This window comes from Ilyonectria robusta (genome assembly GCF_021365365.1).
Source record: "Ilyonectria robusta strain PMI_751 chromosome Unknown BGZ61scaffold_50, whole genome shotgun sequence".
NCBI lineage: Eukaryota > Fungi > Ascomycota > Sordariomycetes > Hypocreales > Nectriaceae > Ilyonectria > Ilyonectria robusta.
Window position 1 is genome coordinate 175,432 of NW_025764484.1, and position 16,539 is coordinate 191,970.

The 16,539-nt window shown below is 50.2% G+C and overlaps 3 protein-coding genes across 3 annotated transcripts; 2 read left to right on the forward strand and 1 right to left on the reverse strand.

Annotated features, from left to right (window-relative positions):
• Positions 1 to 82: 82 nt before the first annotated feature.
• BGZ61DRAFT_301934 (putative phosphatase regulatory subunit-domain-containing protein) lies at positions 83 to 664 on the reverse strand (the record flags this gene model as incomplete). The annotated part of the gene is made up of 1 exon (XM_046238697.1): positions 83 to 664. A coding segment is annotated over one exon (582 nt), but the record flags the coding sequence as incomplete, so codon positions are not given.
• A 1,745-nt stretch (positions 665 to 2,409) lies between these two features.
• BGZ61DRAFT_466634 (uncharacterized protein) lies at positions 2,410 to 3,052 on the forward strand. Its single transcript, XM_046247691.1, has one exon. The coding sequence runs from the start codon at positions 2,675 to 2,677 to the stop codon at positions 2,849 to 2,851; it is 177 nt and encodes a 58-aa protein (XP_046094939.1). The 5' UTR covers positions 2,410 to 2,674; the 3' UTR covers positions 2,852 to 3,052.
• Positions 3,053 to 3,983: 931 nt separating this feature from the next.
• BGZ61DRAFT_466638 (uncharacterized protein) lies at positions 3,984 to 4,887 on the forward strand. Its single transcript, XM_046247692.1, has one exon. The coding sequence runs from the start codon at positions 4,050 to 4,052 to the stop codon at positions 4,578 to 4,580; it is 531 nt and encodes a 176-aa protein (XP_046094940.1). The 5' UTR covers positions 3,984 to 4,049; the 3' UTR covers positions 4,581 to 4,887.
• The last annotated feature ends 11,652 nt before the right edge of the window (positions 4,888 to 16,539 follow it).

Here is a 16,539-nt window from a genome sequence, read left to right on the forward strand (position 1 = left end):
ATTTGACCTGAAAGTTGTGACAATAATTATTGTCCCAATAATCTCTGCCATTAACAGTATAGCGTACACATAAAGAAAGGGTTTTGGACTCCAGATAGTGGGCACTTGGGAGTTGAATGCAGAAAGTAAATCGGTCACAACCCAGTGGAACCTGGGAGAGCGAGTCTTGCGGACTGTACTCAGCACTGACTTCCGATACAGTTACCCAGCAGTCAAAAGTAAATCGGCATGTAACTGATTTCTGGAAAGCCATGTTTTGAACCATGACTGAGCCCTGCAGTTGCATCTCATCTCGTGATAGCCACATTCTTTCGATATATACCGGCTGACACTTCCGAGATGTGCTGTCTTGCAGAAAGTTCGCTGCGAGTATCCCCCAGTCTGAAGTTGCTGCAACATCGAGAAGACATGCATTGAAGGCAAGATTCTTGATCACTGGCGATGTCGGAGAGCTAACCGCAAGGGGACAATCCAGGTTGAGGAAATGGCGAACATCTTCCAATTGCGAGTCGAAGTGAACAGCCTTTGAAGTTGTAGGTGTGCTAGGCATGTTAGCGGGGCGTCGACGCGAAGAGGGACGTAATACCGGCTGGACTAACTCTCCCGACATCCTGCGAATCATTTGAGGCTTCTCGTGAGGTTCCACATCCGTTCCTTGTTCTGAACCCATTGAGGACTTGGGTACAACAGTGTGGGGTTTTGGCAGATTTCTTCGTTTATCGAGTGTTGCCCCTGCCATTATTACTGCCTTCGTGTCACCAGGGGGTCTTGGTGACGGATGAGACACAGGTTGGTTTCCCGGGGGAATTGGAGAACAAATATTGGTGGAGCCTGCCTTTTCTCAAAATCAGACTGGATGGAAGTAGAGTATCGGCGTTGTTGGGAATAACGAATGTCAATGGTTAAGTATCGTTCCTCAATAGCACGAGGGCGTGAGCCACAGAAGTATAATCTCGTTTAGTGTCTAAGAAGTTTGAGATAGTGGGGGGTGTGCCGTAGTGTGGGTTCTTCTAGGCAGTGAGGTTGACGTGTTAATAGGGGAAGATTTGAGAGCACGTCTAGTGTCTATGTCATCCCTTTTGATGATGCGGCAAACGGTGATGAAGGGGTGCGGTCGCGGAAGCGGTAGGGATGTTTTGCTATCACAATCCTCGTTTCCGTAAATGCCGAATGTTGAACTTAGTCTCCCGTTACCGAAGATCAAGTCAGTACTCATGCCACTTTTGTTGGTACACATGTGATTGCGAGTACGTACTTGACTCCACCATCAGACCCTTTGGGGCAGTCAGAACTAATTACTAACGCGCGGCACCGTGCGTCGGTCTCGTTGATGTTCGACAAAGCACGTCATGGTGGCGCACCTACGAAAAGTTCTCCCAATGGAAAAGCTGCCGACGTCGAATTTTTTTTTTTTTTTTGGATTTCAGCATTGCATTCTAAGACGCTACGCCGCTTGATCCTCCTCTGCACCTCAAACGAGCGGGGGGTGGCGGTTCCGAGGGAGAAGACATCGCATCATTCTTGCATCACCAATTGCCCTTATGCTGGTCGTCGCAGCTCGGGTCTCGACTCGCCTGGATTTGGAGATTCGGCATCGACGGGGATCCATGCTTCAATCATGTTGATACACAGCGATAACGAGGTGTGATTCTCAACGGCCAGTGCTACCCAATGAGCAAGGGTGCAAGTGAGGGTTGAATGAATGAAATTTATTCCGCCTGGGAGGACTAACCTCATAGGGCCAAGTGCGCTAGGCTATTTGCAGTTCTAAGTTTATCGTTCGCGTCTCCCAGAAGCCCCACATTCTTCCTCGTCCGCTGATTAATCTCGCCTCGCTTGACTCTGGGTGACGGGCCTGCTTGAAGGCCAATTTCTCCAAGTGTTCAGCATCCTATTCTCAGCAGTACAGACCGTACAGCCTGATTCTCTTGCCTTATCTAGTTACACATCATCAATGCATCCCTTTAAGTGTGTTGGATACGCTATCGCCGTATTCGATCCGGTTACTGCTCAATAGGGTGTGGATCCTGAATCTGTTGATTGTCTTGATCTAGGATGCCTCCGGCCCCCTCTTTTCCTGAGGGGTTTCTAGTCATCTGACTGAGGTCAGGATATCGGTATATCAGAGGCTTATGCAAATCCGGCTTATTATGCCGCCACACGAGGACTTTTGACCTCTGTTAGATTGAACGCCTGAGTTCGGATAAGCGGGAATTGTTGGATACGCGGTCCCTCTTTTATTAACCAGTCAAGATGATGAGGCTGGTGATTGTATTCATCTTTTTGGTGTTCTTGTTCTGTTGTTTCTGCCACTGTTTATATCGTTGTAGCCAGACCCCCGCTTTTCCTGGGGTATGTTAACCGTGCGCATGTGCCAACCTAACAGGACCCTCTGTTATAACGATAGTTGCGGCTTGTGGCGCTAAATGGCCTGACCACCCCGCACGAAGATGAAGAGGGGAAGACGAAGAAGATCATCAGATTCAATTCCACAGACTATTGTATTCACCCAGCCGTGTGTTCGAAGTAGCTATACTAAGGCTCAGGGTTTGAGTCGCTGGTATACTGCGTATCCAATAACCTCTCAACAAAAAGAAACTTGAGATCCATGCCGGAAATATGACGGATTTATCAGCTTGCAGGACTTTACAGCGGTAGGCAACAATTAGAGCACATGCTGGATTGGTCCCTCGGATGGCGGCATAATAAGCCGGATTTGCATAAGCCTCTGATATACCGATATCCTGACCTCAGTCAGATGACTAGAAACCCCTCAGGAAAAGAGGGGGCCGGAGGCATCCTAGATCAAGACAATCAACAGATTCAGGATCCACACCCTATTGAGCAGTAACCGGATCGAATACGGCGATAGCGTATCCAACACACTTAAAGGGATGCATTGATGATGTGTAACTAGATAAGGCAAGAGAATCAGGCTGTACGGTCTGTACTGCTGAGAATAGGATGCTGAACACTTGGAGAAATTGGCCTTCAAGCAGGCCCGTCACCCAGAGTCAAGCGAGGCGAGATTAATCAGCGGACGAGGAAGAATGTGGGGCTTCTGGGAGACGCGAACGATAAACTTAGAACTGCAAATAGCCTAGCGCACTTGGCCCTATGAGGTTAGTCCTCCCAGGCGGAATAAATTTCATTCATAATGGCTCCCAAGTCATGCTACTGTCGTATGACCCGTCGCACCATGTTTGCTTACGGGAAAGTTACCCAAATGTCTCATCATAGTAAATCATATGATAGGATATCTAACAAGGGCGCGTGATGAATGTTTAATCATGTGAGGGTGGTGCACGGAAGGAAAGTTTCGCGGGGGCTAGAAAGAGATCATCAGACATTATCTAGATTAATCCGGTTCAGTTCGTGCAGATTGGGTCATGAGCGAATGCCGACTCTTAATTCTCGGTTTCCTTGCTCAGCCCATGTATCCCATTGCTTCTTACCGACAGCCAATGATGGCCAGCACTGTATAGATAGAATTGTCATGCCATTTGTACTACGATCAGATCATCTAACTTCCCTGTACATCAAGTCCGACAAAGATAGTTTCACCAAGATAATTCTATGACTTAATAAGTAAAATGAAAAGAGTGGGATCATACACATCCATTGATTACCAGAGCAAGCCGCCTCTTGAAATATTGCCCAAGTCGGTCTGCACTCTGTTTGTATATATGCAATTGAATTTTTTTTAAGCTTTGCATATTAGCCTCATACTAGCTTTCAACAATAGTCGAAATGAGTTTCACCGCAACACCGGCCTGTCTTGAGGTACCTGTGCCCGAATGGTATGCGGGTTTCCATTGTTTTTCTCAGTCACTGCCACAGACAAGCATAGACCCGCGCATCCTCAACACTGTAAGCGCCAAAGCATTCCTGGCCCAGTGTCTTGGATTGCGTTTTCAAGTGTTAACCCCTGTATTGATGTGGAATATCTACTGGTCCAGTTAATAATGCTTAGATTGTGTTAGATTTATCCACCTGACAACAATCGAGTGCTAAGCGCATGTGACCTTCCGAACGAGTTATATGACTCAATGTTTTTGCCAGAGATTGAGAGTGACTTCGGCGGTCTTCCCTCCATCGTTGAAAACCACAGAAACTCTGGCTGGCAGTACAACGATTCCGCGGCACCTCATTTTGTCCAATCCCCAGCGGTTCCTTCGCTGGAGACCGTCTCTAGTACGAAAACGACGTGCTCTCAATCAGAGACTCGCACGCTACCCCGCGATTCGACAGTGAAATCTGAATACATTCGACCAAAGCGACAACGGCAGGCCAATAACACAGGTGTATCGCGGAAGAATACGAAGAATAAGGAGCGAAACCGAATGTCTGCGTTAAAGTGTCGCCAGAGGAAGAAAAAGCAAGTTCGAGAACTACAAGAAAACCTGGAAGTGCTTGGCTCTCGCCACTCAATCTTACAAATTGAGTTCAGGGAGCTAAGGGGAGAGGTGAGTAAAGTAAAGAACCTTCTGATAGCCCACTCGGGGTGCAACAACGCTGAAATCGACAATTGGATCAAGTATGAAGCGACGGAATTTGTGAAAATTGAACTCACGTCATAGCTGGGAATATGCTGTAAGATGTCTTTCATCGCGGGGAAATGTCAAAGCACAGAATAATATACCGGGCTGGAGTGGTTTAGTAGATGATGGACGAAAGGCGGATATGGGACGAAGAGGCTCTGAAACAAAACAAACAAGCGTTTCCAGATTTAGCACAAAAGCCAATATAGGACTACGCATTAGCGCAGCGCACATTCCCTTTTCAGTGGCTGGCAATGCGACAAGCGAGAATGGATATCATCTAATTCCGCAAATTTAGCACGGTGAGTGGTAATGGTAGGGTCGAAAAACTCTAGTGCGTATTGACATGCATTGTTGATTGTCTTAGTTGCTAGCTAAGAGCAGCGAAGGTCCGGTCCAAAAGGGGTTCACCGATGCCGCTACGGAGTAGTTGCCTCACATTTTAGCCGTGAATCGGGACGCCGCTTGAACACGGGTCTGACACGGTGACACCCAGACCCACTAACAGTATCTAGTTAGCTAAGACTATCTAGTTAGCTAAGACAAGAGAATGAGGGGTTGTACGGGCCCGGCTGCCCGAGGCCACAGCTGCCTGAGGCGGCCGTGGGCTTCCTTCAACAGATTGTGTTACTCTAGACTGATGTAGGGTAAATGGACCTCAAGGCGTGAAGATGGCTCCGGTCCGGACACCTCCTCCCCATCTCCCAGAGTGATGATATCATCATCGCCTTCTTCCGAATCTGAGACCGGGTTCCATGAGTTGTCTGATATTTCTTCATTGTATATGGTTCGATCGGATGATTCTTCATTGTCTTTGTCTTTGGAAAAGGGGTCATTAGAGCTACAACCCCTATCCTTTCTTGTCCTCACTGAAATTCTTTGGGGAGTCTCCGTGAGTCGGCCGATTAAGTACAACGCCATCAAGTGTCTCCAGTCTGTACGCCTTCGTGGCTGGGGCTTGAGAAGAGACGCGGAAGGGCCTTACCGCTTGGACTTCATCTTGGCCTCCCCGGTCGTCTCTCCTCAGCCGATGCCGCGCGTTCTCGCAGTCCGCATGGGCTACAATAACACTTTTGAGATATACAATCTCGTCTTGAAGCCCACGAATCCTGACCATGAGTGCAGCATTCTCCTGCTTACACCTTTCTGAGTGGGATGGTAGACCATCGTATTTTATTCCCGATGGTGACAAACTTTTGGTACTGTCGCAGTCGACTGGCTCCCCCGACATTATGCTAGTTTTGCTGTTCCTGATACGTGAGACTATGTGTGAATAAAAGTCAGGGAGAAGACTAAATAGAGGGACTGCGGTGAATCACAATTACCTACCTCAAACACGACGGGTTAACTGAGATATAGAAACTGAAGCACAGAAGCTGATATTATTAGGAGAGAGACCAGCTTCCACTCTCGCTCTTTCTTGGAATTCTGAGCATGGACCCGTAGCACATTGTAAGATCATACGATACATCTTGAAAGCCACAATTGGCCTAAATTAGCATACCTATACCCATCTGGGATCTAACAGGGGCTCCCCTGGACACCAGCCAGTGAATACGCCCATTGGAGCGGCACAGCGAACGTCCGGAATCATTCCTCCGGGAAGGCTAACTAAATTAAGGAAATGAATTTATATTGGTAATGCTTCTTGGCTGAGACTGGAGGTTATGATGCTGGCCTCGGATGGTTGGCCGGATGAGTATACTTACGTGACTCATCCACGATGTGGTTGGATTAAGCTAAGTGTCACTCCTGGCTGATGCATCGATTCGGCCGTCTGCTAAGTCTCTGCTCAGTTCGTTGACCCGTTGCAGGAGGATGTGGTGGCGGAGGATCCCTGGCCGTGCTTCTTGTTTTGCTCAAAAGCATTGTAGCCTGAAAATGACGGTGAGGTACGACGAGGGGGTGAAGTCGGCCCGGGCTCAGGGCCACGTCACACTGTAACGCACCAAGACATGGTGGAGGGAGGGGTCTTGGAGGGGAAGATACAACAAAGCTTTCAGGCTTCACTCGCTACGCTGAATTGTACGCTGCACTTTGGTCAATTTCAAGGTGAGATGGCCAAGAGACGATGATTCCTGGGCTATGCAGCCATACTCTGCGACGTAAACGGCGTTGAAGGAGAAGCTTGCCAGTCTGCGGGGAGGGGCGCCTCCAAATTATAAAAGCCCAACCCTCAGTCTCTCGCGCCTTGGGCCTGCGTAACCCAACTGAGTGACTGGACTGTATTGCCCATTACGGACGGCGACATAACAACGCTGAGTGCCGGCAGCAGGAGGGTTGTCGGTTCGGATCTTCATGTCAGTCTCTTCCCGGCAACGGTGATCAGGGCATGTGCTCCCGCAAGCATTATGGCTCGTGCTGTCTGCTATTTTCTTAGTGACACCACCTTTGTCTCTAGTCTCGTCATCTATCATCTCGTTCTTTTCGACTCGCCTCTGCCATATCACGCTAATGGTGGAGGACGGATGGGGTCTACCAATCATAAGGCTCGGCGCTGGCGCTGCTTGCTAGCTTTGAATCATGTCCACTTTTATCAGCTAACTCGCCGTGGCAGGGTGGCGCCAAGGTATGACTACGGAAGGCTATATCTTACACTGGGTCAAAAACGATTTTTTGGATAGGTCCACGGCAGCCGCGGGCACTGGCAATCACTGGCTAGATGGAAGCCGCTAGTCCCAATTAGGCAGAATCCAATAGAATCACTTGAAATTTCAGGAATTATGGGTCTTCTACTATATCCCGGGCTTTCCAGCCCCTGTTGTATGATGACCCTGTATGACGAAACCTCGGATAGATTGATATCCTGACCTTAGTCAGAAGGGGGGGTATAATAACCCCTCTACCGGCTGATCCGGATGACCGGGAAAAGTAATAATCAACATCATCGTCACTGTATTGATCCCTATCCATCTAATCGAATTGACCGTAACGGATCCATCAGCCCCTTATAACCCCGACACTGCATTTCCACCCCGTGCCCGCATAATACCCTCTTGCTGCATACGCTAGCCGATCGGGAGAATAAGCAGTGTCTTTTTCGCGTTCAGAACTGTCCAGAAATGGACTGCCGCGATCGCTTCCGTGCAGGCGCTCAATTGTGACTGGTCGGTTGGCCTACTCCCTTGCCTGGGCGCCTGCGCGGCCTTTGTTCTGGTTCTTGCCTTTCTGGCCTTCAGCAGTTTCCGCAGTTGCCCAAAAATTGTCGTTTGCCCCACCTTCCCCATGAAATTCACATATCGTACGGTCCCGTACGGTCCGCCCACACGAATTTGTTCCCTTTCAGGTATTAAGGTGGGAGGTCACTCCTGACCCCACTTTGATCCGGAGTTTCCCCGAAGCGTTCACTTTCCTTAACAATTTCATGGCCAATTATTTCCCCTTAGACAATACGCAATACGTCCGCCCCGGCAATATGTGACAGGTTTCGATGTGAATTAATCTATGTACCGGGGTGGGGTGGGGACATGGGTGTAGGGTGGGGTCCCTGTATTGACTAAAATCGATGGAAAACGGGTTTTGACCCAGTGTAAGATATAGCCTTCCGTAGTATGACCTCTGCTAGGAGTGGTATCCTCATTCACAGGACTGCCTCATGCTTCCACAGGATTGCAGCAGTGACAGCGCACTCTTGCATCCCTTAGATCTTGAGCTTTTCACGATGCCCATGGGGCCTCAGTCGAGCCAGAGTCCACCAGGGCACGGGGGAACCTTCGTCCTGCACATCAATCTCGATAATCGGGCTGGCCCCGACGAAGCATTAAAAAATACATCATCTACCCAACAGCCCTTCTCATCAGCTCTGGGTTCCATCTATGGGGTGCATCCAAGAATCTGCTGCGAGCGGATCTGTTGACCTGTTGGTATACCGGTAGACCTGGCCGTCTGCCGCCATGCATTCCACTGCCCGCCATGTACCGACAACAAAATCTACAAGCAGTACAAGAAGTTTACCAACGAATTGAGCGTGACGATGGAGTCAGCCGCAAAACACGAAATCGAGCAGAGATTGGGATCCAGACCCGCCAACCGGTGCCTCTGGACTCATCGGCAGGAGTATCCCTTCCTATAGCACCAATCAAGCATGTGGTGTACCCATCTGATGATGAGGTAGAGTTATTTGCTTCTGGTTTAACGGATGATATTTCCGAGCAATACTTCTGGCATCAGCGTGTGACAACAAGTGGATGTAACAGGTCGGATTGCGTGGCGGGTTTTCGGAAAACCCCGCTAAAAACCGCCAAGCCCTTGACATCACCAAAAGGACTGTAATTTTTACGGATCTCGGTATTCATCGACGGCCAAGGCCTGCACGGGCATAAAAAATAGGATAAATAGGCTCGTCTAATTGAGCTGAACAAAATGACACCTGCCTCGAGCCGTGCATCCGTCTCGTTGTTGATTTGCGCGCGTTTCTGGTCATCGCCTTTATTTTCAAGTGATGACCGTCTATGGGGTGGTCTACAAGCCCTAAAAAGGCCGCCAAGTTACGACCAAAACAGGCCAATTTTACTGCACTTTTAGGGGGGTCTAGGCTCAACACTATAAGCAAAAAAGTCGTGATAGTCGGCTCAATGCAGGGGTAACTAACAAAACAGTCGCAAAAAGACTGCCAAAAACACCACGTTTCACGGCTTTGCCAGCCATCTCCGGTCCAGATCTCCGTTCTTTATAGCCTTCCGCACCTTATCAAGAGACCAGTTGGCGCACAGCTCCTCAATTCGCATGACAACGAGTGAGTGTACGCCGACGTCGCGCTCGCCCCCCCGCTCTCGCGCCTTCTGCGCGATGAAGTCGATTATCGCCTTCCTGCTGCAGAAGACGGACTTCTGGTGTTTGGGGCGCCAAGGAGAGCCATAGTCGGCCTCTAGGGACTCGATAGAAGGCATGCCCGCCCTCCCGTTCTTCCACACGGTCCACAGATCGCGAACGCTTCTGAGGTCTAAAGGAAACTCAAAGTGTGGTATTTGCGGCTCATCCGCTGCCGCCGCCGCAGGGGAGGCTAGGCCAACGGCTCCCTGCTCTTCCACAAGCGTAGGATTGGCGGGGAGAGGAGCGGCGGCCCGCAACGAGGGAGCCGGCGTTGTCAAACGTGCCGGCGCGGCGCGGCGCCCTCGTTTCGGCATTTCCAACCGCTGTGAGACCGTGCTAAGCCCAGGGCTGATCGTGACAGTATAGCTGATTTTGGATAGCTCAAGTATCTGTCTCGACAGCTTGTTCAGCTCTATCGTAAGTTGATAGAACACCCTATCTACTGTTAAGTTCACAGCGAGCTGTTGGCTTTGTAAGGAGCGCAGTTTCTCTGCAACGGCAGGGATGGCTCGATCGATGGTGGCCACATAACTCTCTTCCTCAGCCGTTCGGCAGACGTCTTCAACTTGTAGCGCGAACGCTGCAAAATCACGACTTTTGAAGACTGGGTCGCGGAAGACAGGATGCCGGGGATAGAGCTTCCGCAAGAAGACGGCATCCTGTAACAACACTTCGCGCAGCCAGCCCAAAAGCTCGAGAAACGCGCCAGCAGCTTTGTTCGGTTCAACGGCTAAAGAAGCAGTATCGTGTGCTTCTTTCCACCTGTCGAGATCGGGCCAGATGTGTCGTAAAAGAGTGAGTGGCGGCTTGATAGTGTCGCGCGCGAGAAAGTAGGAACCTGACCAGTCAGGGTCAAAATCGGCCGAGGACCTCATAAACTCGAAGGGTAGTGATGTAAGGTAGCAACCCATCATCTGGTCACCGTTGTTCCATCTTCCGGCGCGCCGTATCTGTTTTGTATGGAGATCAGCATATAAACGCGGTACGGTAATGCGAACTAAAGAGCGCAGTTGAACGGCCGAGCGGAAGGGCTACTCCAGAGGTTTACGGGAAGCTCATAAAGCCTACCGGCCAAAAAAAAACAAAAAAAAAAACGCCAAGGCTAAAAAGTCGTAATAATTCACAACTATCCAGCGCGCCACCTCATCCACTCGAGATATAGAAGGCCGCCATACCATTCAAAACAAGGCTAAATCGGCCGAAAATATAACAAATCGAAAGCTCTTAACACACCTGACCTTCAGGGACGCCTGCCATATCGGCGTTCTGTGCTGCTGCGACCCGGGGAGCGTGCGAAACTTTCAAGGTGGAGATTCCGCACCAGCTGTATAGCTTGCTCGTCCACGACCGCGCCGTTTGGGCTGAAAGCGTCGCCTTCGGATCCGTAGCGGAGCGACATAAGACCTTAAGATCGTACCTCAACTCACTGCGTTCAAAGCTGGGAAACGGCTCCTTTTCCTCCACCTGCCAACTCCAAAAGAAATAAAACGCCAGCGCCCCGATAAGACAAGACCGCACGTCACGGTGCCGCAGGGCGGCCCCATACTCCATTCTCCCGTGTTGATTCGTCTTGCCCTGGTTCATGACAATCACCAAGGCGTATGTCGGGAACTCCCGGCTCTTCTGGCCCTCATTGGGAAGCTCAAGGCGAAAACAGTCAGGGAGCTCCATTGGCAACCGATTACTCTGCCTCAGGAGCATGTGGTTGCCCAGGAGGAAGTCGACCGGCGTCCGAAAAAGCGCAGAGACGTCGTCGTCGCTCTCCCAGACTGCAGACGTGTGATCGGGGATCTGCGCCGGCGTGTAGACGTCTTTTATCGTGCCCTCAAGGCGGTCGCGATACTCGGACCGCTTGCGGCTCCAGACGACGGCGAGAATGCTCTTCTTCAGCGCCTTGAGCGCGATTCCCTGCGGCCGAGGCGCCGGGTTCATATTCCTGCTCTTCTGCTCCTCACACAGCCTTTGTATGGCCGAGATATAGCCCCGGACCGTGTTGTACTGCAGCCGGAGCTCCTCCTCGTTAAATAAAGGCTCGTCGAGAGCAGGAGACTCTTCTTTTGTAGCCGCCTCGCCGGCAGGCGACGTGGCAACCACGATCGTATCTCCCGAAACGAAGAGTCAGCGATACGGCGTCAAGGGAAGGCCAGCCAAAAGGGGGGGGGGGAGGGGGGCGGTACCTGAAGCAAGTCGCCGCCTTTTCACGGCGGCGACGTCCTCTACAACCAAGGCTCGAAACCACTACATCCACTCCACTTTTGGACTAAGTAGAGTGGATGTACGATTTATTAGGCAATTACATAGTGGATGTAACACATATTCGACCGGAGTGGAATGGATGTACACGTGGATTTATAAGTGGATTTTTGTAAGTGGATTTTTAAGGCTATTCACAACCTCGTCGACGCCTATTCAGCCTCACTTTCAGAGGTTGACACTAACTCTTCAGCCTCTTGCTGCTGTGATGAATCGTCAACCTCGCTAGCGCTGTCCTCGCCCTCGAATAGCCATTTTGACTCAGCAAGAGCCAGCTCGTCGTCGCTTAGAGTCCCACAGCCGGCATCCAGCTTACTTTCGAGGTGTGACTTAAGCAATGGATCCAGGCCCTTGATAAGGCCAGCACGGTACCATGAGCGTATGACCTGACAAATGGCGATAATCTCAGCATCTAGGTTCGTACGCAACCCCGAGACCATCTTGCCAGCAGCTGAAAATAACCTCTCACACTCGGCTGACATCGGCTGGATCGTCAGGAAGTCCAAGGCCATCCTGGATAACCGAGGATATCTGCCTTGCTTAGTGATCCAGTAACCAATTGGATCACGAACGTTGCCGTCGCTGGCGTCACGATCCGTCTGCCACGCTTGGTACTCGTCACCAACAATAGCTGCTGCGTAGGCTGGTATTGAGCTTGGCAGACGACTGTTCTTCTCGAAGGGATTGAAAAACCGAGGTCTTTTTGCTGGTGGCTCGTCGTCGCCTCTACTGCTGCTGGTTCTAACCTCGAGATGAGCGTAATCAGACAGCCAGACGTCGGCAACCATCTCTTTTGCCTTTTCAACCCAGCTAGGCTTATGAGCCCACGTTTCATCAAACCAGTCCCAACGATAAGCTGGATGGAGCGCCATAGCCGTATAGTAGATGGGCGTCTCGTCCAGCCGCCGATAATATTCATCCAGCTTATCCCAAGCAAGGTTGATTCCGATGCGGAAGTGCTCTGGATCAGGAAAATCAGCAGCAAGCTGCTTATATTCTTCCAGTGTGTTAAGCAGCAACTCATAGCCAAGCACCACGTCCCAGATATTGCCATAGGAGCCAGTCCAGCCTTGCTTACGCCTGCGGATGTGTCCATCACCCTCAAGTGTCTTTACCACGGTCTCAAAAACAGTCAGAATAGCCTCCAAATGGTAAAGAACCTCCCAGTCTTTGTCCGTTAGCTGATTCTCGTCTCGGAGGATGCGTGGTTTTTTCGCCAACTTGGCTTGTGTCACTTGGCCAGTCTTTTTAGACCGATTTTCGTCCTCCCATTGCGCCTTATACTTGATCAGTAGGAGTTCGATAGAGGTTTTCAACCGTAGAGCCCTGCGGATCATGTAGAGTTGCGACAGCCAACGCGTGTCGTTGTCGATAATTAGCTTGAGTGGTTTCTTCGATCGGAGTTTAAGGGTGGTGGCGCGATTAATTTCGTCCTGTTAGATATACCGAGTTAATATGAGACGAATAGGATTTAGTTAAACCGCTTACCCTCTGGACCTCCTTGAACAAGTAAATCAGCCGGTGGCTAATACGCACATCAACTACGATATTGTGTAACTTGCCAACTGGTCCTTTTTTGCGCCATTGAGCGTATTCAGTATCAGATAACGCTTCTGCGCCTGACAATTGCTTCTCGAACGCGTCGGCGTTTTTGCCAAATAAGAGCGCCTTGGCTGACAAGTTAATTGTGTGGCCAATACAGCGTCCTCGGCGCAGTCGGCCATCGAACCCAAGTTCAGCACCAATGACCTCCATGGCAGTATCGTTGTTTTCTGCATTGTCGAGCGTGAAATAGCCAACCTTCTCTGGACCCACGCCAAGAGTGTGTAGGACGTCGAGAACCTCCCCACCGATCGTTGAGCCGAAGTGACGATGAGCCTCTGGAACTCCAATCATGATTTTGCATGGCCGATTCTTCTCGTCTCTGAAAAAACAAGCAATGCCGTAGAGGGCAAGCTTATTTCGAGACGTCCAGCCATCAAATGAAATATGAAGGGCTCCAGGGGAGTTCCTCAGCACCTCGATAACCGTCTGCTTGTGGCGGTTATACTCTTGAATGATCTTATATCGGACAGCCGTGGCAGTCAAGTTGGCGTGTTGGATGGAAACGGAGGGACTCAAATAGTCGAAGATTTCTCGGAGGATGGGGTTCTCGGCGAAGGAAAATGACTGGTTGCTACTGACGATTAACTCGACTAGCATACGCTGAAAGTGTTGCTTATCAAAGCGTGAGATGAAGCTATTCGCGATATTCTGTTCCGTAGCCTTGTTGACGTCCAGTTTCAAAACAGAGGCAATAGTCGGCTGGTTCGATTTCAGTGCGCCTTCGGATTTGAGCTGTGCTGTGCTCTTTTTCTCTCCCTCTGGTGCTGGTGTTTTGTGCTCACGCCATAGATGATTTGCCGCGTTCTGGAGACCTGAAGAGGTAAAACTCGCGATAATGGGACGATTTCCGAGGACACAGTCCTTGCAAGCCCATTTGCGTAAGCCATGACGTTGAATATCATAGCCAAAGTCCCACAGCCAAGAGCTAGTATCACGAGCGCGTTCTGACCAATTCCAGCCTCTGAAATGGCGAAAAAGACGGTCTTCGAGCTGCTGCTGTTGGCCTGGTTGGCCTGGCTGGTTGGCTGACATCAAATTTTTTTTTTGGCAAAAACAAAGCAGGAAATCTGTAGAAAACGCGCTCAATAGGGGTAGTTTCTCGTCTAATATTATTAGATTAGCTGTAGGGGTGATCGACCTCGGCTAACTTGGGTCCAGGTACCTCAATTTAATAGGCAGTCATATACAAAAATAAGTACTATGAACCATACAGGGTCAGGGAATATCCCACTGTACCTAAATCCACCTAAATCCACTCCATTACATCCACTTTCAGGTCCAAGTGTAGTGGATTATTACGTAATCTGAGCGCCGACAAGTGGATGTAATAGAGATGGGCCACTTATATGTGGTCCACGTGGATTTACAGTGTAGTGGGTTCGAGCCTTGTCTACAACGCGGGAGGCAGCCGCCTTGCGCTTCCTTTGCTTTGTCACTCGAACTCCTTTCTTCGGGGCTCGAGTGACGACCTCCTCCTTCATAAAAAGGAGTAGTTTGCCCTCATCAACCAGGTCGCCAGGTAGCTGCTGGCCCGGCGGCCAGGAGAGCTTCTTGTTGACCCAGTCTTCAGGGATAGGCGGCCAGTTACTGGCGCACCAGTTCTGCAGTGGCGTCAGTACATAAATCGAGGGCAGGTAGCAACAATCTGACCTTCCATTCGGCCTGTTTTGGCGCGTAGTTCTTGACCGTGTTCTTGGGCGCCGTCCCCTCCAAGTCGAGCAAATAGAAGTCCATGGCCGCCGGCACGCGAGCATCTTCAATAGCGATAGAATCCATAGTAAATAGATGACAAGATACGGGGTCAGCTGGGCCCGGGAGGGTCGTGGTTGTGGCGCAATTGCAGTGCAATTAAGGTGGACGACGGAGGTGGTGATCGACGCGATTTTGGTGGGATTATTTGCGGCCATTTTTGGAAGGGCGGCGCATACAAAGGCAAGTCAGCTGACCTTCGGTTTTGTCACTTTTTTCCGGTGGCCCCGCGCGTTTGTATGGGGTTTTTCGCGCAAAGGCGAAGGGCCTGTGGAGAGGCGTGACCTTCGATTTTGGGGCGAGTTTGGCGCCAAAATGCGCGGACCCACAGGGTCTTTGAGCGACCGAAAAACCAGTCCACGATACCCCTGCACCTGTTACACTAGTCGCCGTGAGCAGTCGGCCGATAATAAGTGCCGGCCCGTTCTTCCTCCGGTCAAGGATCGCAGCTATAATTTCCAACCCTTCTACGTGCAGCCTCACAACTTTAAGGTTAAAAAGCTGTCCAAAGAGCCCTTTGAGCTGTTCTAGCGCTTCATGGCTCTCTCATTAGTGTAAAACTTGGTTAAATACACTAACAGCTAGGCTGCTTCGTTGATGCAGGAGGCTGAAGATGGCAACCATGAGCTGAGGCCAAAGTTAAGGTTGCGACCTTTGGAAACCAGCCTTTGCAGAGGAAGTGCACTCCTGGCTTGGAATCTAATTTATCTAGGAATCCACACAGAAACTGCAGTTCGAGAACACTGGAAAACTTCCCGGCTAAAACACCAGCGGTCAACTCTTCCAATCGTTAAATTCATGACCTATGACCAGTTCCAACTCCTCCAACGGCACCTTTTCGCATCCATGATCACACGAAGACCAAGTCTAGTGGCCGCTTTCCCTGGATCTTCCAGTCCGTTACTGAGTAGCCTGGCCACATAAGGCATACCGCAACGCAGCTAATCGAGCCGGGCAATCATCTCACTGTAAATGGGTGCATGGTTCACCACACAGGAAGGCCAAAGGAGATAAGAGGGGTCCCTTCTAAGCTAGACCCTCCAGAGTTTAAAGTCTAGGTTTTCGCCCAACAGGGCTATTTTTCTGCGGTGGATTTGGCATCAGCCGGGCCCAAAATACGGCTCTGTTGGCATTGTGGCTACGAGGAAGAGGATGAGGAAGAGGGAAGGCGAAGCAGTAGCTGCAGTTATCCCTTATTCTTCGAGCATTTTTGCTCTTAGCCCGGGTCAGAGAGTGGTTATTACCCTCCTCAATTCAAGGCCATGTACCATGTCTTCTTAGATAACCTCTTTTCCTCGTCAGACCTCTTGCAGAGGCTTCATCAGCATGGTCACGGAGCCATAGGCACAACCTGACTCAACTGCGGCATCTATGACCCTTGCGTGAAGCTTAAGGTTGCCGATATTGCAGGAAAGAGACTGCTTGAGTTAATGAGGTGCCAGTTGTGCCAACGACAGATAACCTAGTAAGAAACTAAGGTAAATTAGCCCTAACTAAGATATGGAATCCTTAATAATTTATCTTTGCACGCTCTAGATCAATTAAATTGCGCGGAAATATAACGTCGTAGTTTTCCTAT